At 41.8% G+C, this 22,089-nt stretch overlaps 1 protein-coding gene across 3 annotated transcripts in view; it reads left to right on the top strand.

Moving 5' to 3' along the window:
• trmu (tRNA 5-methylaminomethyl-2-thiouridylate methyltransferase) overlaps positions 1–22,089 on the top strand; it is a 56,711-nt gene that overhangs the window by 9,550 nt on the left and 25,072 nt on the right. For all 3 annotated transcript variants that reach the window (XM_059987476.1, XM_059987474.1, XM_059987475.1), the window contains exons 2-3: positions 17,262–17,427; positions 20,467–20,573. In XM_059987476.1, the coding sequence (XP_059843459.1) occupies positions 17,262–17,427; positions 20,467–20,573 (273 nt within the window). The remainder of the gene's footprint in view (positions 1–17,261; positions 17,428–20,466; positions 20,574–22,089) is intronic.

The following is a 22,089-nucleotide window of genomic DNA, read 5'->3' as shown; positions in this document are numbered from 1 at the left end:
GTGACATTTGCTCTTCAAAATGAAAGATATTTTTGATATTATCTCTGAGGTATTGAACATCGATTTACAACCCCATCCTATTACCAAAATTTTTGGTTTACCAATGATGGACTCACTTCATTTATCTTCTTCCGCCTGTCGAATGATTGCGTTTCTAACTCTAATGGCTAGAAGATCTATTTTGCTGAATTGGAAGGAAATTAATCCTCCCACTGTATTTCATTGGTTTTCTCAAACTATGTTATGTTTAAATTTAGAAAAAATTAGAAGTGGTGTATTTGATACTTCTATTAAATTTGAAAAGATATGGAGACCATTTATTCAATATTTTCATATGATGTAATATGACCCTGTTTCAAGCCTACTTGATTTTCCAGCTTTAATTTTATATATGTTGAGAGGATCGGAGTTGACGACACTGATGATTTTGTATTCTTGTGAGATATTATAAACAGCCCTTTTTTTTCTTTTTTGCTTTTTTTTTCTTTATTAGCTATTAGATTATTAGTTTAGTTTTTTTGCATAATATATATTTTTTCTTTTTTCTGTTTTTTTATGTTATATATTATGATATACCCAGATTTACCTTGTTCATATATATACTGTATCGTTCGATTTGGGAATAATGATTTATACTGTAATCATTGCTTATGTATTCTTCATGTGCAATGGAAATGTGTTTACTTGTAATCCCATTACCTATATATCAATTGTATTTTGTTCATATTATTAATAATAATAAAAAGATTGAAAAAGAAAGAAAGAAAATAAATGAAGAGTTTTGTGACCTTGCAAAGTTGATGAACATTGGCTGAACCTTTCTTGCATCTAGTGCTGCCTGTGGAAAAGGTTTTAGCTTAATCAATCAAATGAAAAGCAAACTGAGAAATCACTTAATGGTGTCATTTGGATATGCTGAGAAGAATTCAAAGCTTTCTGTTGGATGGGGGTAAATAATAAAGTCAGGGGAGAAAAAATGACCAAGCAACTTAAATATGTTCATTATCTTGTTCAACTTTATATCTCTTATGCAGTTAAGCTACAAAATCTGTGCATGCAATGATTTCCAAATAAAAGAACGTATCTGGATATTTTGTTAACTAGTTTGTAATTTTGTAAGTTTTGTTTGAACATTTCAAACAATTTTAGTAATGTGAAAAGATTGGTATTATCACATGAGTCTATGAGAAGTCAACTCAAGTCACTTTTTATTGTCATTTCAACCGTAACTGCTGGTACAGTACACAGTAAAAACGAGACAATGTTTTTCAGGACCATGGTACTACATGAAACGGTACAAAAACTACACTAGACTACAGACCTACCCAGGACTACATAATGTGCACAAAACAGTGCAGGCATTACAATAAATAATAAACAAAGACAGTAGGCACAGTAGAGGGCAGTAAGTTGGTGTCAGTCCAGGCTCTGGGTATTGAGGAGGCTTGGGGGAAGAAACTGTTACATAGTCTGGTTGTGAGAGCCCGAATGCTTCAGTGCCTTTTCCCAGATGGCAGGAGGAAAAAGAGTTTGTATGAGGGGTGCGTGGGGTCCTTCAAAATGCTGTTTGCTTTGTGGATGCAGCATGTAGTGTAAATGTAATGGCGGGAAGAAAGACCCCAATGATCTTCTCAGCTGACTTCACTGCAGGGTCTTGCAATCCGAGATGGTGCAATTTCCGAACCAGGCAGTGACGCAGCTGCTCAGGATGCTCTCAATACAACCCCTGTAGAATGTGATGAGGATGTGAGGTGGGAGATGGACTTTCCTCAGCCTTCGCAGAAAGTAGAGACGCTGTTGGGCTTTCTTTGCTATGGAGCTGGTGTTGAGGGACCAGGTTAGATTCTCTGCCAGGTGAACCCCAAGAAATTCGGTGCTTTTAATGATCTCTATTGCAGAGCCATCGATGTTCAGTGGAGAGTGGTGGCTCCGTGTCCTCCTGAAGTCAAGAACCATCTCTTGTTTTGTTCACATTCAGAGACAGGTTGTTGGCTCTATACCAGTCTGTTAGCCGCTGCACCTCCTCCCTGTATGCTGACTTGTTGTTCTTGCTGATGAGACCCACCATGGTCGTGTCATCGACAAACTTGATGATGTGGTTCGAGCTGTGTGTTGCAGCACAGTTGTGGGTCAGCAGAGTGACCAGCAGTGGACTGAGCACGAGCTCCCCATGGGGAGCCCCCATGCTCAGTGTGATGGTGTTGGAGATGCTGCTCCCGATCCAGATTGACTGAGGTCTCCCAGTCAGGAAGTCTAGGATCCAGTTGCAGAGGGAGGTGTTCAGGCCCAGTAGGCTCAGCTTTCCAATCAGTTTCTGAGGGATGATTGTGTTGATTGCTGAACTGAATTCTATGAACAGCATCCGAACGTATGTGTCTTGTATGTCCAGGTGGGTTAGGGCCAGGTGGAGGGTGATGGCAGTGGCGGCGTCTGTTGAGCAGTTGAGACGGTACGCGAACTGCAGGGGGTCCAGTAAGGGGGGCATCAGGGTCTCGATGTGCTTCATGACGAGCCTCTCAAAGCACTTCATGATGATGAATGTGAGTGCAATGGGACGGTAGTCATTGAGGCAGGAAACTGAAGACTTCTTCAGCACGGGGACGATGGTGGTGGCCTTGAAGCACGTTGGAATGATGACGCTGCTCAGCGAGATGTTGAAGATGTCAGTGAGAACATCTGCTAGCTGGTCTGCACATAAGGGCTCTACCAGGAATTTTGTCTGGTTCAGCACCCTTCCGTGGGTTGACCCTGCACAGGGTTCTTCGCTGCCACATCATTTTTCACCTCAAAACGAGCGTAGAAGTTGTTCAATGCATCTGGGAGGGAGGCATCACCCGTACAGTCAGGTGATGTTGTCCTGTAGTTAGTGACGTCCTGAATGCCCTTCCACATGCACCGCGTGTCGCCGCTGTCCTGGAAGTGGCTGTGGACTAGCTGGGCGTGTGCACGCTTTGCCTCTTCTGATGGCCTGGGACAGTTTGGCCCTTGCTGTTGTTAGGGCTGCCTTGTCGCCTGCTCTGAAGGTGGAGTCATGGGTCCTCAGCAGCGCACGCACCTCCACGGCCATCCATGGCTTTGGTTAGCGTGTGTAGTGATGGTCTTGGACAGAGTGACATCATCAATGCACTTGTTGATATAGCTGGTCACTGATGCCGTGAACTCCTCTAAGTTGGTGGAGTTGCCATCGGTTGCAGCCTCCCTGAACATGTTCATTGTGCTCAAAGCAGTCTTGAAGAGCAGAGATGGCTCCTGCTGGCCAGGTTTTCAAGTAAGACTCATTGATGTGTATTATTTTATTTCTTTTAAACAATGAACAACAAACTGAACTTGGTAGTTTATTATCCTTGGGTTTATTTCCACTTAAAATTTAGTGTGCACATGTTGTTGTTACCGGGCAAAAAATTGCACAGCACATTACAGGCTCTTTGGCCCACAGTGTTGTGCTGACCATGTAACCTAGTTTCTCAGTCTGTGTGTGTCTCTCTCTCTCTCTCTCTCTCTCTCAGAATTTCCCTACCCCATAGCCCCCTGTTTTTCTAAGCTCCATGTCTCCATGTGTTGGCACATGGCCAAGTGGTTAAGGCGTTGGTCTAGTGATCTGAAAGTCGCTAGTTTAGGCTTTAGCTAAAGACAGCGTGTAGTGTCCTTGAGCAAGGCACTTAACCACACATTGCCATGCGACGACACCGGTGCCAAGCTGTATGGGTTCTAATGCCCTTTCCCTGGACAACATCGGTAGAGAGGGGAGACTTGCTGGTCTCCCATACAACCTTGCCCAGGCCTACGCCCTGGAAACTTTCCAAAGTGCAAATCCATGGTCTCTCGAGACTAACGGATGCCTATTATTATGTCTCTTAAAGGATCCTATTGTATCTGCATCCACCACCTTCACTGGCAGTGCATTCCATGCACCCACCACTCTCTGTGTGAAAAACTTACCTCTGACATTCCCCTTGTGCCTATTTCCAAGCACCTTAAAACTATGCCCCTTGTATTAGCCATTTCAGCCCTGGGAAAAAGCCTCTGGCATGATCAGCGTTCCTCATCATCTTACACACCTCTATCAGGTCTCTTCTCATCCTTCGTCACTCTAAGGAGAAAAGGTCAAGTTCACTCAACCTATTCTCATAAAGCATGCTCTCCAATCCAGGCAACAGCTGTGTACCCTTTCTGTAGTTTCCACATGCTTTCTATAGTGAGGTGACCAGAACTGAACATCAAGCAGGGTCTAACTAAGGTCTTGTATAACTTTAACAGAACCTCAATGTTCTTGAACTCAATCCCATGGTTTTTGAATGTCATCATACCATACACCTTCTTACAGCACTATCAACCTGCACAGCAGCTTTGAGTGTCCTATGGACACAGAGCCCAAGAACTTGATGATCCTCCGCACTGCCAAGAGTCTTAACATTAATACTATGTTCTGTCTTCAAATTTGACCTACCAAAATGAACCACTTCACACTTAACTGGGTTGAAGTCCATCAGCCACCTCTCAGCCTAGTTCTGCTTCGTATTGATGTCCTGCTGTAACCTCTGCCAACCCTCCAGACTATCCACAACACCCCCAACCTTTGTGTCATCAGCAAACTTTCTAACCCACCCTTCTACTTCCTCATCCAGGTCATTTATAAAAATCACAAAGAGGAGGTGGTTCAGAACAGATCCCTGTGGAACACTGGATCCCATACCTCCTTACTTTCTAAATGAGCCTTGCATGGGGAACCTTATCAAATGCCTTGCTGAAATCCATATACACTACATGTACGTCTCTACCTTCATCAAAGTGCTTTGTTAAATCCTTAAAGAATCCAATCAGGCTCGTAAGGCACGAATTACCTTTGACAAAGCTATGCTGAATATTCCTAATCATATTATGCCTCTCCAAATGTTTATAAATCCTGCCTCTCAGGATCTTCTTCAACAACTTGCCCACCACTGAAGTAAGACTCACTGGTCTATAATTCCCTGGGTTACCTCTACTCCCTTTCTTGAACAAGGGAACAACATTTACAACCCTCCAATCCTCAGATACCACTCCTATTGTTAAAGCAAAGATCATCTCCAGAAGCTCAGCAATCTCCTTGCTTGCTTCCCACAGTAGCCTGGGGTACGTCTAGACCAGTCCCGGTGACTTATCCAACTTAATACCAGGACTTCCTTTTTCCTACTGACCATATGCTCAAGAATTTCAGTCTGCTGTAAGTCATCCCCACGATTGCCAAGGTCCTTTTCACTGGTGAATGTTGAAGCAAAGTAGTTATTAAGTACCTTCGCTACGTCCTTCAGCTCCATGCACACGTTTCCACAATCGCACCTGATTGGTCCTGTTCTCACAAGACTCATTTTCAGTCTCCCATGAACCACCCTCTTTGTCTCCCACGACCCCCTCTCTCCGTCTCACACGACCCCCCCCCACTCGCCGTTTCCCACCAATCCCCGCAAACCCTCCCCCTGTCTCCCACCCCCTCTCTGTCTCCCTCGCCTGTCTCCCCCCCACCCTTTTATCTCTGCCTCTGTCTTTGATTAGTATTTTCTGCCAAATTTAGTTTTCCATGAATAGGACAGTGCAAATAGTTACCCTGTTATCATTTCTCCCACACAAATTGCTCTCGTCAAGTACATTGAACACTGTTCTCTAAAGGGAAACCGATCAGATAATCAACACTAATCATTCTCTTTCGGTATTCTTGCTGAATTAACAGTGACGGCTCCATTGTTTTTAATTGCTACTTTCTTGTTGATTAATCTTTAAAAAAAGCAATTAAACAGAGTGCAACTAAGGTACCACCAGAGGGGGCTCTGGTGTTATTTAGTTACTTTTCAAGACCAAGCCATGAGTTTGAAAGAATGAGCAGCTGACTTTCTTTGTGTCTCAAACAGTTAGTGATTTCATGTTGGAGAGCATTGAAGTTTGATCTTCGCTTAGCAGTGTTACCTGATCTCATTTGTAAGGCTTTAGGGCAATGGAGAAGATATGGTTTCCATCTTTATTCCTTTTCCAACGAGTCTCTTGACATAAAGATAATTCACAATTGAAGAGAATAGATTTTATGGATGGCCTTTAGCATTATTAAACACAGATCAGCTGCCACCTTGGATTTATTGCATTGGTGTTTCTTTTGAGCACATGACGCTGTCTGCACTATCAAGACATAGGACATGGCAGCAGAATCAGACCATCGAGTCTGTTCTCCATCATGGTTAACTATTATCTGTCCCAACCCCATTCTCCTTCTTTCACCTGTTTTAAATATACCCATATATCATGGTCCAGGTTGTTTTGCTCCAAACGCGGTGAGCGCTGTGCGAGAAACAGCAGGCTACAGTACCTCTGTGTGTTTGTTTGTCTTAACGTTATTTAGTGTGTTTTTTATGTTTGTTTTTGCACTGGCTAGCAACACTGCAAACTAACAATGGACATTAATCTGTTTAAGAACATCATCGTCATCCTGCTGGCTCTCAAGATCGTTCATTCCATCGAGTGCTGTAACTACAGTAGCAGAGGCAATGCTGTGTATATGAGGGAGCAACTACCAGCAGCCTTTGTTTGCCCAGCAGAAGATCGATATTCAGGTCGAGCTGAGTTGGAGATACTGAGACTGCAGATAGGGTAAAAAACATTGCAACAGGAGACAGAGATGAAAACCATAGAAAGGGTGCAGAGGAGATTTACAAGGATGTTGCCTGGATTGGGGAGCATGCCTTATGAGAATAGGTTGAGGGAACTTGGCCTTTTCTCCTTGGAGCGATGAAGGATGAGAGGTCATCTGATAGAGGTGTATAAGATGATGAGGGGTATTGATTGTGTGGATAGTCAGAGGCTTTTTCCCAGGGCTGAAATGGCTAGCATGAGAGGGCACAGTTTTAAGGTGCTTGGAAGTAGGTACGGGGGGATATCAGGGGTAGGCTTTTTAGGCAGAGAGTGGTGAGTGCATGGAATGGGCTGCCGTCAACGGTGGTGGAGGCAGATACGACAGGGTTTTTTAAGAGACTCCTGGACAGGTACATGGATCTCAGAAAAATAGAGGGCTATGGGTAACCCTAGGTAATTTCTCAGGTAAGGACATGTTCGGCACAGCATTGTGGGCCGAAGGGCCTGTATCGAGCTGTAGGTTTTCTATGTTTCTATGTTCTGTATCTCTTCCTCCATCATTATGGGGAATGTAAGATCACTGGCAAATAAAATGGAGAAACTAGCCGTACTCATGAGGACACACAGAATGAATACCAGGAACATAAAATCATAAGAAATAGGAGCAGCTGTGGGCCATCTGGCCTGTTGAGCCTGATCCACTGTTCAATAAGATCATGGCTGATCTGGCACGATCTGGAATGCAGTGTTAAGTGTTTCACTGAGACTTGGCTACACAAGCAAATCCCAGATTGCTGTGCTTGTGAACAGTAGATGGTGTAATGCCGGTTACATTTTTGTGAAAGAATGAATCTGCAGTCTGGACATTGAACTGCTTGCTGTGGGTTTTATCTACTGTTTGAGTTCAGCCACGCCATATTGGTCATTGTTTACATTCTGCCTTCCTGATGCAGTCCTGATGCTGTGTGTGATGTCATACATACTACTGTCGTGAGACTCCAGACTCAACACCCCAGTGCGTTCTTTGCAGTATTGGGAGACTTCAACCATGTTTCTCTCTCGACAGCCCCAGCCTGTCTTCAATCAGTTTGTCAGGTGTCATACAAGTGAAAATAAAACATTCAATCTCTTGTATGCAAATGTCAAAGTTGCATACAGCTCCACAGCTCTCCCCCCACTTGGAAGATCAGATCATCTCTGGTTCACTTCATGCCCTTTTATACTGTCAAAGTACCCCAACAACTAGCTATCACCAAGATAGTTAAGAAATGGTCTCCACAAGCTATCGAGGCCCTGAAGGGCAGCTTTGAGGTTATTGACTGAAATATGCTTTGTGAGGCTGTATGGGGAGGACATTAACAGACTTACTGATTGTATCACTGGCTACATCAATTTCTGTGTGGGCGCTGTAATACCATCAAGGACTGTTGTTGCTTCCCTAACTACAAATCATGGGTCACCAGTGTTCTAAAGGCTTTTCTCAACCACAGAAAGCGAGCCGATAGGGAGGAATTGAAACCTGTGCAGAGGGAGCTAAAGGAGAAGGTCAAGGTGGCTAACAAGGAATACAGGAGAGAATTGGGCAGAGTAGCACACGGGAGGTGAGAGAGCCATGAAGAACATCATTGGCTTCAGCCTGGCTGTAGAGCCCTGGAATGCAGCCGTAAATGAGCTAATGAGTTAAACCATTTCAATATATTTGACAATTGCCCTCCTGTTTACACCCTCTTCAACACACCAGTCCAGGTGCTGAAGCACCCAAAGCTCCTTCAGCACCATCACCTCCTCTCTTACCTCCTCCAGGTCGTGCCTATATCCCCTCCTTGCCCTGCATCTACCATCCACACCTCCACATATCAACTGCTGTTGTCCCGATCTTCACCTCCCCTAGCCCCCACCTTGCACCAACTCCCCAGTCATCATGGACTCACCTTCACTACTCAGCAGGTGAGAAGGGCTGTGGGGAAACTCGGGCACAGTGAAGCATTGAGACCGGATGGTGTGAACCGTGAACCCCGAGGTCCTGAAGGAGTTTTCTGAGCACCTGTGTGGAGTTCTCCAGCACGTTTTCAATTAGAGTCACTGGCTTGGTAGGGGTCCCAACTAAATGGAGAACATCATGTGTGGTCCCAGTACCCAAGAAGAACCAACCAAGAGTCTTGAATGACTATCATCCAGTGGTCCTGACTTCACACATCATGAAGACCCTATAGAGGCTGATCTTGGCTCACCTCTGACCTCTGGTGGAGGACTTTGTCAAATGGTGAAAGCTGAACATCAATAAGACAAAGGAGACCGTGATGGACTTTCGGAAAACCAAGCCTGCATTGCTCCCCGTTACTATTGATTGTCAGGACATGGATGTGGTGAGGACCTAGTCTGTGTAGGTGCACCTGGACAACAGACTTGAGTGGAGCACCAACACAGAGGCTGTGTACAAGGGCCAGAGTCACCTCTACTTCCTGAGGAGACTGAGGTCCTTTGGCGTATGCAGGCCTCTCCTTCCCATGTTCTACCATCTGTTGTTGCTAGCACAATATTCTATGCGGTGGCGTGCTGGGGCAATGGCATCAGCATGGGTGATGCCAACAAGTCAATAAACTGATTAGAAAGTCTGGCTCTGTTATGGGAGTCAAACTGAACACACTGGAGGCTGTGGTAGAACAAAGAACCTTATGGAAAATCCTGGCATTTTTGTACAATATTTCTCACCCTCTGCATGCCACCTTGGATGAAACAGATTAAGACAACTGCACTTCTTCGAAGAGCACTATATGAGATCTTTCTTACCCTCAGCCACTAGGCTCTATACTGAGTCAACCTACAGTCAGGGAAGTGGTGACCCCCTACTGTTCGACAGTTGTTAACTTCCGTTTACCACATCCTGCTATCGTGGACTTCTTATCTGGACGGTGTGAATGTGCACCCATTACTGTACAATATTACAGTAATTCTTGCAAAACCATCTTATCAGTGCGAACTTGGAAATCTTGTAATCTTTGACTTATAAATGTACATCTTATTTTTAAAACAACTTTTTAAAATTCCTTACTTCTCTTCTATTGTATATCTGTGCACTTGCTACTGTGACACTGTAATTTCATTTGGGAACAATAAAATATCTATCTACCTATCTATGAATTTTAATAAGATGACTGGAAAAACATCAAACTAGTTCTCAGGTTTAATTTATTGATCGTTCTCTATTAAATTATAAATACTGATAAATCAGAAGAATAATTGGTGTGGGATATAGCAATATTTTAATAATTTTTTGAAACAGCTTTATTATTTGGGAAATGTAGTGAGAGCTATGAATTGTTATGCATGGCTAGAGTGTTTGCTACAGATAGAGATACTTTTGTTTTACTTATTTTTAATCAGCAAAAGGTTTGAATAGATGCTCTCACCATGTTTTAGGTATGCCTTTGAACTGGTGCATTGTTTAATTTTTTTTTACAATAAATCAGTGTGAGGAATTTTACCTGTTCTACTTAATTTGATTTTGTACTTGATATATTTTCTTGAAATATGTAGTACTGTTAATAAATTATTGTTCCATTATGCTGAGAACAGTAATTTAGTTCACTATCAGATTACGTCAACCCTACTTTTAAAATCCCTTTGTTTTAGCAAACAGTTTAACCATGAACATGTAAATGCAGTTGATCAAGCAATGAGTGGACAATTGTAACAGCATTTAAGAAGTTTCTGGATGAGCACTTGTATCGCTTAGGCCTAGAGGGGTGTGGGCCAAGTGCTGGGAGGTGGGATTAGTGCAGTCAGGTGCCCACTGTTGACATGGATGTGGTAGGTTTTTATTTATTGAGATACAGCATGAAGTAGGCCCTTCTAGCCCTTCGAACTGCGCAGCCCCCTGATTTAACCCTAGCCTAATCACGGACAATTTACAATGACCAATTAACCTACCAGTCAGTATGTCTTTAGACTGTGGGAGGAAACCAGAGCACCTGGTCATGGGGAGAATGTACAAACTTCTTATAGGCAGTAGTGGGAATTGAACCCTCATCCCTGGAACTGTAAAGCGTCGTTCAGTGGTTCAATTTAATATCAGAGAATGTACACAACACTGATTGGCTTAAGCTCAAATAATAATGAGGCAGCCTACAGAGAAGTCATCTGTCTGACACAGTGGTGTCAAGAAAGCGACCTCTCTGTCAATGTCGCAAAAACAAAGGAGCTGGTTGTGGAATACAGGAGGAATGGATACGGGCTAGCCTCTATGATGTCAATGGATCTGGGGTTGGGGGTGAACAGCTTTAAGTTCCTCTGCATACACATCACTGAGGATCTCATGTGGTCTGTTCATACCGGCTGTGTGGTGAAAAAGGCACAACAGTGCCTCTTTCACCTCATACAGTTGAAGAAGTTTGGTGCAGACCCCCAAATCCTAAGAACTTTCTACAGGGGCACAATTGCGAGCATCCTGACCTGCTGCATCACTGCCTGGTATGGGAACTGTCTTCCCTCAATGGCAGGACTCTGCAGAGAGTGGTGCAGACAGCCCAGCTCATCTGCAGATGTGAACTCCCCACTATTCAGGACATTTACAAAGATAGGTGTGTAAAAAGGGCCTGAAGGATCATCGAGGACCCGAGTCATCCCAACCACAGACTGTTCCAGCTGCTACCATCCGGGAAATGGTATCATAGCATAAAAGCCAGGGCCCAGCTCTGGGACAGCTTCTTCCACCAGGCCATCAGACTGGTTAACTTGTGCTGACACAAATGTATTTCTATGTTATATTGACTGTGTACTATTTATTATAAATTGCACATTTGGACGGAGACGTAACGTAAAGATTTTTACTCCTTGTGTATATGAAGGATGTAAGTAATAAAATCCATTCCGTTCTATTCATTTTGTTACGTACCCCATAACTGGGTCACTTAACAGCAAAGATAGAGAGGTCCGTTGAAGTCTGATGGTACTATTTTTAACAGTATTTATTGATAAAAATACACAAAAATAATATCAATGCAAACATACAGATAATATACATCATCAATACTAAATCTAAAAGCGCGGGTATAATAATAATAAGTAATAGCTCTATCGTTGTCTAGGGGATAATGTATTGTCCGATGGAAATATAAAAGTCACTCAAGTTCATTCAAGCTGCAGCTTTTTGGTTGGAGAGAAAGACGGAGGTTTAACTTGCCCATTCCTTTTATGATGTCAATCCTTCGAGAGTCGTTGGGGTTTCCCCTTTGTGGTTAGCTAAAGCCGTGCTTCCGTGGTAAAGGCCCACTGATTCCGAGGCAAATGGAAAAGGACGCACGTGGGCTTTTCCACCGGCTTTCGCTATTACGCTGTTACAGGAGTTCTAGCGTTTCTTCTGGTGCGTCTGAAGGGGCTGTTCCCCAGACCCTCTTTTATCCTGACTCACAGGGTCTCAGATGTCAATCAGGTTGGGATGATGCAATCCCTCCACCAACCCCCCTCGGTTCATTGCCTGGGGCTTTGATGCATCTACAGTATTCAATACACAATTCCGTCTCCAAGAGACAATAGCCGTTATCAGTGGTTCCGCCTTTCGGAGGCCAGGACACATTCCAAACTCTTTGTGGATTCTGCATGTCTTTCTCTCATTTCCTGGGTCTCCTGAACTGACTTAATAGTGATCGTGCAATTCTCAAAAAAGAAGGGGCTACTTCGGCCCCTCGGAGTTGTGGCACATTCGTAACAATTTCAATTCAGATCCGTACTCTTTGCAGACATCCATGAAACAGAAGAAAACAAAACCTAAAGAATGAATAACAGCTCCTCTCCCCCCACCACACAAGCAACAGCAAAAGCATCAATACTCCCCCACGCCCCCTGCTCCAGCAAAATCATTAGCTCCCACAATGCAAGCCATAGCAAAGCCTCTCAGAGACCGTGGTGTAGAGTCCATCAGAAACTACTGTCCACCCCAACACTTCGACATCTCACTAATGAGGGAGAGAGAGAGGTATCACTCCTGAAACAGATGAGAGGAAGCCCACTACACAACTGTGCCACCTTGTATGGTTGTTGCTGTAATATTCTGTGCCTCAATAACTGGAAAATGTAAATTGCTAAATCTGGGAGATTCTGATAACTTTCCTCACGTACATAAAAACGTATAAAATCTACTATAAAATAGCACAACAGATTCAGTTCATTGACTAGTTACAGAGTTCAGTGAAACCCTGCAGGATGTTATCAGCCTAAGTGATGCATACAGCTATTGAAAGGATATAATCACACAAATCTAGTGCTGATTTTGTTTTTTCTGATTACTGGCAAACTAATGCCTTGTGCAGTGATGGTGTCTCTTTCTGACATCTCTGTGTTCAGTGTAAAAGAGTATTTTCATGATTTGGATTTGGAAATTAAGCTGAACTAGTGGGTTATATATTAGAACACAGAACAGTACAGGAACAGGCCCTTCAGCCCACGATATTGTGCCAAGTTGATTAAAGAAGTAATTAAATACCTGACTAAACTAATTCCTTTTGCTACACAATGTCAATATCCCTCCATTTTCTGCACATTCATGTGACTATCTAGGAGCCTCTTAAGCACCTTTATTGTATTTGTCTTCACTGCATCCCTACCAGGCACCCACTACTCTTAGTGTTTTTTTTAAAGAAAATCTCCCCCACACATCTCTTTTGAATTTACCCCCTCTCCCTTGAAGACATTTTGATCCTGGGAGAAAGATACGGACTGTCTTCTCTACCTCTCTCAGTGCTGAGACAATCCAGAAGCCATGTTAGCCTTTGAAATGTGAGGGTTTATTTTTTTTAAATCATAATGTTTTCATATGGAGTTCTATCAATAAGAATACATTTTATATTGAATCAATTAATTTTTGAAGGGGTAATTTGTGGCTTGCACCTCATGAGCACAGGCGAGCAAAGTGGAGCCACTATTTTCTCCCCCTTAATCTCATCTGAGGAGTCCAGGGCTCAGCTTGGCATCATACCTACACTTCAGACCACTGATCTACTTTGCCCATCAAACTTGTTTCAGTGTCTGTACCTGGCCCATTGCTATCAAATCCCCATGCTGTAGTCAGAAAACCTGGTGCCTGATCATGAAAAGTGGCTGGAGAGGTTTGGAAAACAGGTTCACGTGTTTCTAGTACAGAACAGCTGTATTTTGTCAATACTCTACATTGAGTTTTGGTGCTGCTTCAAATCTTTTCCTGATTATACATTGCACAATTTTGCCTCAATTCAACTTCTGTGAAACTGTTTAAATTGAGTGATGGGGCATTGATTGATAGAACATGGAACAGTATAGAAACAGACCCTTCAATCCATTGTACCTCTGCTAATTCAGACGCCAATTCCACCTGACTGTACACGGTCTATCTCTCTTCATTCCCGCCTGTACTTGTTCCTGTCTCAATGTTTCTTAAACATTGCTATCGTATTTGCCACCACCATTTCCTGGCAGCGCGTTCCAGGCACCTATCACTCTATTTAAAAAAGAACTCTGCCTTAAATCTACTTTAAAATGTGCCCCTCCCACTTTAGATGTATGCCCTGTAGCATTTCCACTCTGACTGTCAAGCCTATTTATGCTTTTTCTAATTTAATATACCTAAATTTGCCAAGAAAATCATGCTTGCCCATGATTGCCCACATCATACAGCGCGGCACATAATGATGATGATACTTCTGAAAGGTTGGTCCTCAGCCTCTTACACGCCAAAGAAAACAGTTAACTTTTGTCCAGCTTCATACTCTCTAATCCAGGTAAGAGGTGAACAACTTCTACACCCGCACTAAAGCATCCACACCCTTCCTCTAATGTGGCAACCAGAACTGATCAAGGTCTGCGGCAAACTTAAAAAAAAACATGGGACTTTTTTACGTCTTTAATATTGGACTAATTGATTCCCCAATTAATACATTTTTGAGCTTGTTCAAATTCTATATATTTGATCTAAGTGATGTACATGAGGTATATAACTATCACGTCTAGCTTCCATTGCCGATGCGGCTTCCTGCCAATGAACTGTACATAACTTAATAACCAGAGTCATGTTTCCAAAAAGTGCCACTTCTCAGTCTAAGTCCAGCTGGGTACATTGCCTTATTTACAAACCCCATTTCCAGAAAAGTTGGGATATTTTCCAAAATGCAATAAAAACAAAAATCTGTGATATGTTAATTCACGTGAATCCTTATTTAACTGACAAAAGTACAAAAAAAAGATTTTCAATAGTTTTACTAACCAACTTAATTGTATTTTGTAAATATACACAAATTCAGAATTTGATGGCTGCAACACACTCAACAAAAGTTGGGACAGAGTTAAAATAAGATTGAAAAGTGCACAGAATATTCAAGTAACCAGTTTGGAAGACTCCACATTAAGCAGGCTAAGGCATTAAGCAAGTAAGGTATCATGACTGGGTATAAAAGTAGCGTCCATCAAAGGCTCAGTCTTTGCAAGCAAGGATGGGTCGTGGCTCACCCCTTAGTGCCAAAATTCGTGAGAGAATTGTTCGTCAGTTCAAAAGGAACATTTCCCAACGCTAGATTGTAGAGAATTTAGGTCTTTCAACATCTACAGTACATAATATTGTGAAAAGATTCAGAGAATTCAGAGACATCTCAGTGCATAAAGGGCAAGATTGGAAACCACTGTTGAATGCGCGTGATCTTCGAGCCCTCAGGCGGCACTGCCTAAGAAACCGTCATGCTACTGTGACAATTATAGCCACCTGGGCTCGGGAGTACTTCGGAAAACCAGTGTCAGTTAATACAGTCCAGAATCAGAATCAGAATCAGAAACAGACTTTAATCACCAAGTACCTGTACACATACAAGGAATTTGCTTCCGGCAGATGTTGTCTCTCTGCTCATAACAATAATAATGATAAATATAAATGACCAGAAATGCAACTGGAAACTGTATTACGCAAGGAGGAAGCCATACATCAACTCTATGCAGAAACGCCGGCGTGTTCTCTGGGCCCGGACTCATCTCAGATGGACCGAAAGACTGTGGAACCGTGTGCTGTGGTCAGATGAGTCCACATTTCAGCTAGTTTTCAGAAAAAACGGGCGTCGAGTTTGCCGTGCCAAAGATGAAAATGACCATCCTGATTGTCATCAGCGAAAGGTGCAAAAGCCAGCATCTGTGATGGTATGGGGGTGCATCAATGCCCACGGCATGGTGAGTTGCATTTCTGAAAGTACCATTGACTCTGAGGCGTATATTAGGATTTTAGAGAGACATATGTTGCCATCAAGGCAACGTCTCTTCCCGGGACGTCCATGCTTATTTCAGCGGGACAATGCCAGACCACATTCTGCACAGGCTACAACAGCGTGGCTTTGTAGACACAGAGTGCATGTGCTTGACTGGCCTGCTGCCAGTCCAGATCTATTTCCTTTTGAAAATGTATGGCGCATCATGAAGAGGAGAATCGGACAACGGAGACCATGGACTGTTGAGCAGCTGGTCTTATATCAAGCAAGAGTGGGCAAAATTTCCAATTGCAAATCTACTACAATTAGTATCCTCAGTTCCAAAATGATTAAAAAGTGTTATTAAAAGGAAAGGTGATGTAACACAATGGTAAACATGCCTCTGTCCCAACTTTTGTTGAGTGTGTTATAGCCATCAAATTCTAAATTTGCGTATATTTACAAAATACAATTAAGTTGGTCAGTAAAACTATTGAAAATATTTTCTTTGTACTTTTGTCAGTTAAATAAAGGTTCGTGTGAATTAACATGTCACAGATTTTTGTTTTTATTGCATTTTGGAAAATATCCCAACTTTTCTGGAAATGGGGTTTGTACTTGATTAAAAAGGATAAAACTGCATTCAACATATCTATAAAGTTGGCCAGGTTAAGAGAATGAAATTGTGATACTTCCATTGTAAATTAGTAAAGTTATCAATGTTTCAGCGTGGGATATAGGCTGTGGTGAACAAAGTGTAATTTAATTTTGAGCATCTACACAATTTTACAATTAGGATCTTTTCAAATGTAATAATGATGGAGGTGGAAACAATCCTGTTAATTCCTATTTGTTGAACAGAATTTTTAGCTTATTTATTTACAGTACTGTGCAAAGGTGTTTGGCACATATGTATAGCTAGGGTGCCTAAGACTTTTGCACAGTACTGTGTTCATCAACAAATAGTGGAGAGCGAGTTTGTAACTGGCGGAAGCAAAGGATGTTGGAATGGTGAGAATGGAGCGCCATGGGAGGGGCGTGGGACAGGTGGCAGAGAGGAAGTGCAAGGGTGGGGAGTGGTGCCGTCACATCTAACCATGAGACTCCAGGTAAGATTCCAGGTTGATTCCAAACAGTTGGTTTATTAATCATTACAGAATGTCTCTCCAGTGCTTCCTGTTCCCTCTCCGACCCCTGCCCCCTTCGCACTATCAGTCCAATAAAGAGACCGATATCAGAATCAGGTCTATCATCACTCACGTATGTCATGAAATTTGTTTTTTCCTTTTGCGGCAGCAGTACAGTGCTACAGTACTAAAGCATATAAAATTACAGAACTGTGCAAAAGCCTTAGACTCCCAAGTTACATATATATACACTCAGTACTATATATGTCATTTTGTATTTAGAGATGTATATGCTTTGTAGATTGTGTGATATTAAAAGAAGGATTCAAACCATCTTCACTAGGTTACCAAGTGACGGGTGTCTTTATGAAAAACTGGGACTTGGTGGATGAACATGGCACTTGTACAAGTGATCAGGACTGTAAAGATGCACACCGACTGTGTAAGATGCTTGACATCCCCTTCTATCAGGTTTCATTTGTGAAAGAGTATTGGCATGAAGTCTTCAGGTAATATAGATATTTTCTAATTGATTTTTATATTCATAAGAGAAAGAAATGTTTATGGATTCTGAGCTTTATTTTGAGCGAGATCACTTTGTATTGCTATAGAAAGTTAATTTTTTAAAAAGTCCAAAAACATTACTTGCATTCAAAAATAGCTAATGAGACAGGTCTCTCAGTTCTAATTGAGAATTGAGAGAACTAAACCTATTAGTATTTGTTTTACATATATCTTGTTCTGAAATGTAATCAAGTTATTTATTTGGTAAATTCAGACTCTCCCAGTTGATATCTCTATTTGTGTGAACGTTGCTTCACTCTGACATTGGTGAATTTCTTTTCTTTCTAAAGTGCTGCTGTTTGTAATACTGTAGTGTGCTCTTTCCTCTGCTTCATGGTTTTGATTGATTAGATTTAATTTCATACACATTGCTAGAAAAGCAGAAATGGAATTAGAACAAGTGTGTAAATAACCCTAAACGTCCTCCAGTACTTCTTGACAACAGTATCAACTACTCAAAGCAAGTGCTTCAAAGACCAGTTTCATTTGTAGAATGCTTTATAGAATGTGGAAATCATGGGAAATTCGTTGAATCTCGTGTTGGGCAGAAGTGAAAGATTTGTAATTTCTTGTTCAATCAGCTGGCATCAGTCACTTTGTTGTTACTGTTCCCCTCCACGTCTTGTGGTGCATCAGATGGCAACCCTCCCATTTCTTTAGCATTTGTCTGTTTTTCTTATAAGGTCAAGTTGCTAACTCGAATGTCAGCCCAGCACGAGTGGAAAGGTGTAAGGAGCCGGCCAGATTCGAACCCGGGACTACTTACTTCGAAGTCTGGTGCGGATGCCACTACACTACCGGCTGGCATCGGTCACTTTTGACCCAAGTATATCCCTAATGGGGAAAGCCAGAAGCAGTAGATAGTTCAAAGAATCCCACAGGATCATATACAGAATTGTCAGATCTAAAATTGTACAAATTCTAAAATGTCAGAATTGATAATAAAATAACTAGGGGTCTAAATAAATCTAAGGATTAGAATTAAAGAAGATAAATGGCTGATGCAAAATACCAATAGTACCAGGAACTTGAGACACTTCTTAGGAAGGATTTTTTTTTAAATACAGTTTATTATTGCCACATGTACCAAGATGCCTTGAAAAAGCTTTAATCTTGTATACGGACAGATCATGCTGAGCATAATTACACTGAGGTAGTGAAAAATATAATACAACGCAGAATATAGTGTTGCAATGGAGTACAGGTAAAGAAATAAATTACAAAGATCTTGAAGAGGGAGATTTGGAGATCAAGTATTTGCCTTTTACTGCATGAGAGGTCTGTTCAAGAGTGGTAACAGTGGGACAGAAGCAGTCTTCAAGGCAGGTGGTGTGTGTTCTCAGGTTTTTGAATAGCATTTTTGAGGAAATGTTGTACCGATTTATAGAGTGATGCCTGGGTTGTTGGGGATTGAGTTATGAGGAAAGTTGATATAATTCAGTGGCATTTGAAAAATTAAATTATGATTTAATTGGTTTTTAAAGAAATAAAGGAGCACCAAAAAGAAACTATTTTGGGGAATTTTGGACTAGGTAACTCAACCTAAAAATTAGAGCTAAGTCTTTCAAGAATAAAATTAGGAAATATTTCCACATGCAAAATTCCATATTCTATATAATTCAACTTACTCATACCATCCAGGTATTTGATTTAGTCATATCGTCATCAGATTATCACCATTCCTACTGATTGCCGCATTCCTCATGAGTTTATCATTCTTCTCCATAAATGTACTGTACATCTACACAGCCTGTTCTCAGCAGTCTCCGTGGCAGAAGTTTTTTTTCAATCTCATTTTGAAATTTTGGTGACAAGTTTACTTGTCCCTAGTTCTGTGCTTCCTTCCACTGGAAGTTCTTGTCCTCTCTCTAATGTTTTTATAGCTGTAAAGCTCTTTATTAGATCACCCTTTTAACTTCTCTTCACCTTATAAAGAGATGCAACTTGTCCATCCTTCCCTACTGTTCTGACGTCAGCTGGTTTAAAATTGGTCTGATTTTACATTTGCTATCATATTTCCTTTTGCTTCCCCATCCCTCTCAGATTCTTATTTTCCAATTAAAAGAGATGACATTTTTTAAGTCAAAGTTCAATGCCTTCCACGTAGTTATTGAAATCAATTTGAAAGTTATATTCTGCAAGTGTTTGAATAACGTTGGTCCCAGCACTGATCATATGGCCCCCAGTTCCTGTATAGGTTACAATTGAGATGAGCTAAGCAAATTTTGTTGCAGTAGAGCAGGGGTTTCCAACTTGGGGTCCACAGACAACTCAGTTGATGGTAGGTGCCTGGGAGGGGTAGCACCTCTGGTGGGGGAACATGTTGTGTCCTTTTCAGGCGGTTTGTCCACCTTTGGTCCCCACCTGGCACTCAGCTCTCACCTGTGACTCTCTGTAGCTGTTTGCATGCGACAACGGCCACACCCTGGGCAACGGCTTTGACAAGCTGTTGAGGGTAGCCGATGGGTCTCAAACCCTCCGTGAGCTGGGGAGTTTTCTATCCCAGCATGTGAAGACAGACTCCGGCGGATTGAGCGGACGAGACCAATGGAAGGTCCAATGGTCAAGAAGGCGGTCTCTTGCAAACATCGTGGAATGCGTAGAGCATGACAAGACACAGAAGATGTCCTGGTCATCCACTGCACCTAGTCCCATCTCCAGCTGTCTCGACTCTTGTCTTGCCACTGGATCCAGATGGGAATTGGGAAGAGAGAGTGAGGCTGATGCTGCGCAACTCTCCCTCACTTAAGTCCAAATCAAGCGCTCGTCTCGACACCACATCATCATTATCATCACCACCATGGTGTAAAAAGGGTTGGGATCCCCTTGAGTAGAGTGAGACTTTCAGCAGACCTCTCAATGCTCTTACAATTCTAAACAATGAAATCTTGATCTGATGCAGTGTTAATAGGTTTAATGGTTGAAAATCAGTTCCCAGAATGTGAATGAATAAATTAATATATTGTTTTTTTTCTCTTTTCCAGTAATTTAATAAAGGAGTATGAAATGGGGAGGACACCAAACCCTGATATAATGTGCAATAAAAACATTAAATTTAAATATCTATTGCATTTTGCCATGGAAATGCTGGGTAAGTGATTAAGTATTCACTGTATGCTTGAAAATATGATATTTTGTGTAGTTATGTTCAGCTTTATTAATAGATAACTATTTATTGTGCACTCTTACATAAATGATACAATTCAGAAATGTCCAAGAAATAATATTTAAATTTGGCTTCCAAAGTTTTAAAAATTCTTTAAAAATCAGAATCAGATTTAATACCACTGGCATATGTCATGAAATGTGTTGTTGTGCAGCAGCAGTACATTGCAATACATAAAAAAACTGTAAACTACTGTAAATATATATGTTTAATAAGTGGTGCAAAAAGAGAAAAATGCACCTATGACTGATTATTTTATAATAAACTACAAATGTTTGATCATACATTGGTAATCATTTTGTCATTATGCTTAATAAATTCATCTATTGACCTGCGATAGCTTTGAATTTACACTGGGAGTCAAGAACATATCAGGTGAGTCAGGGTTATTGAGCAGAAGAGTAACTGAACTTCAAGTTGATATCAACTAAGAGGAGTAAGGTGAGAGAAGGAGGGTTGGAGAACATTATAAAGTTTTGTATCACAGCTTAACTAGTTCTGAATGTGTTTGCTTTGTTGAGAGATTCATTATGGGAGCAACCCCTTCTGGCCCAATGAGACTGTGCTGCCCAACTACACCCATGCGACCAATTAACCTACTGATCTGTAAGCCTTTGGAATATGGAAGGAAACTGGAGCACCCTGAGGGAACCCATGTGGTCATAGGAAGAAGGTGCAAACTCCTCACAGACAGCAGTGGAATTGAACTTGGGTCGCTGGCATTGTAATAGCGTTATGCTAATTTGCCTCTCGACTTCGCAAATACACGTGAACACTTTCAAAACTGGAAAAAAAGGTACAGATAAATTCAGAGAACTTTCGAACCCTACTAACTTTATCAGATTTACCTGCCGCTGTCTGTAAGGAGATTGTGTGCTCTCCCCATGACCGCATAAGTTTCCTCCGGGTGCTCCGGTTTTCTCCCGCAGTCCACGGATGCATTGGTAGGTAGGATAATCAATCATTATAAATTGTCCCATGATCTGGCTCGGGTTAAATTGGGAGTTGCTGGGCGGTATCGCTTGAAGGGCCTATTCCACACTATGTCTCAGTCAATCAATAAATAAATACCTTTTGAAACTCCTTTTTACCAGGCTCATTCGCCCTTCGCTGACAGCCACTGGACTCAGTGGTGAGAAAACTACCTTTGTCACATACTGTACATCTGGGGTCCCACCAAACCCGAGGAGCTGGGATGTTTCGCCACCCGAACCCTGGTCTGTGTGAACACTGTGTATTTACTGCCCCGTGTAATCACCTGTCAGCAAGAAATAACAGACCATACACTGCATACATTCATAAAGAAAGTATATTTACAAATTACAGCTTTATCAAACAGCTATTAGGCAAAAGAAAAGAAAAAAAATATAAAGAGGGCCTGTTACAGTTAACCCAGTCCAAATGCACACATAAGTTGGAACTCGTCTCAGAATTGTCTTTA

This window comes from Hypanus sabinus, chromosome 13, assembly GCF_030144855.1.
Source record: "Hypanus sabinus isolate sHypSab1 chromosome 13, sHypSab1.hap1, whole genome shotgun sequence".
Classification (NCBI taxonomy): Eukaryota; Metazoa; Chordata; class Chondrichthyes; order Myliobatiformes; family Dasyatidae; genus Hypanus; species Hypanus sabinus.
This window is presented reverse-complemented; position numbering and strand designations above follow the sequence as displayed.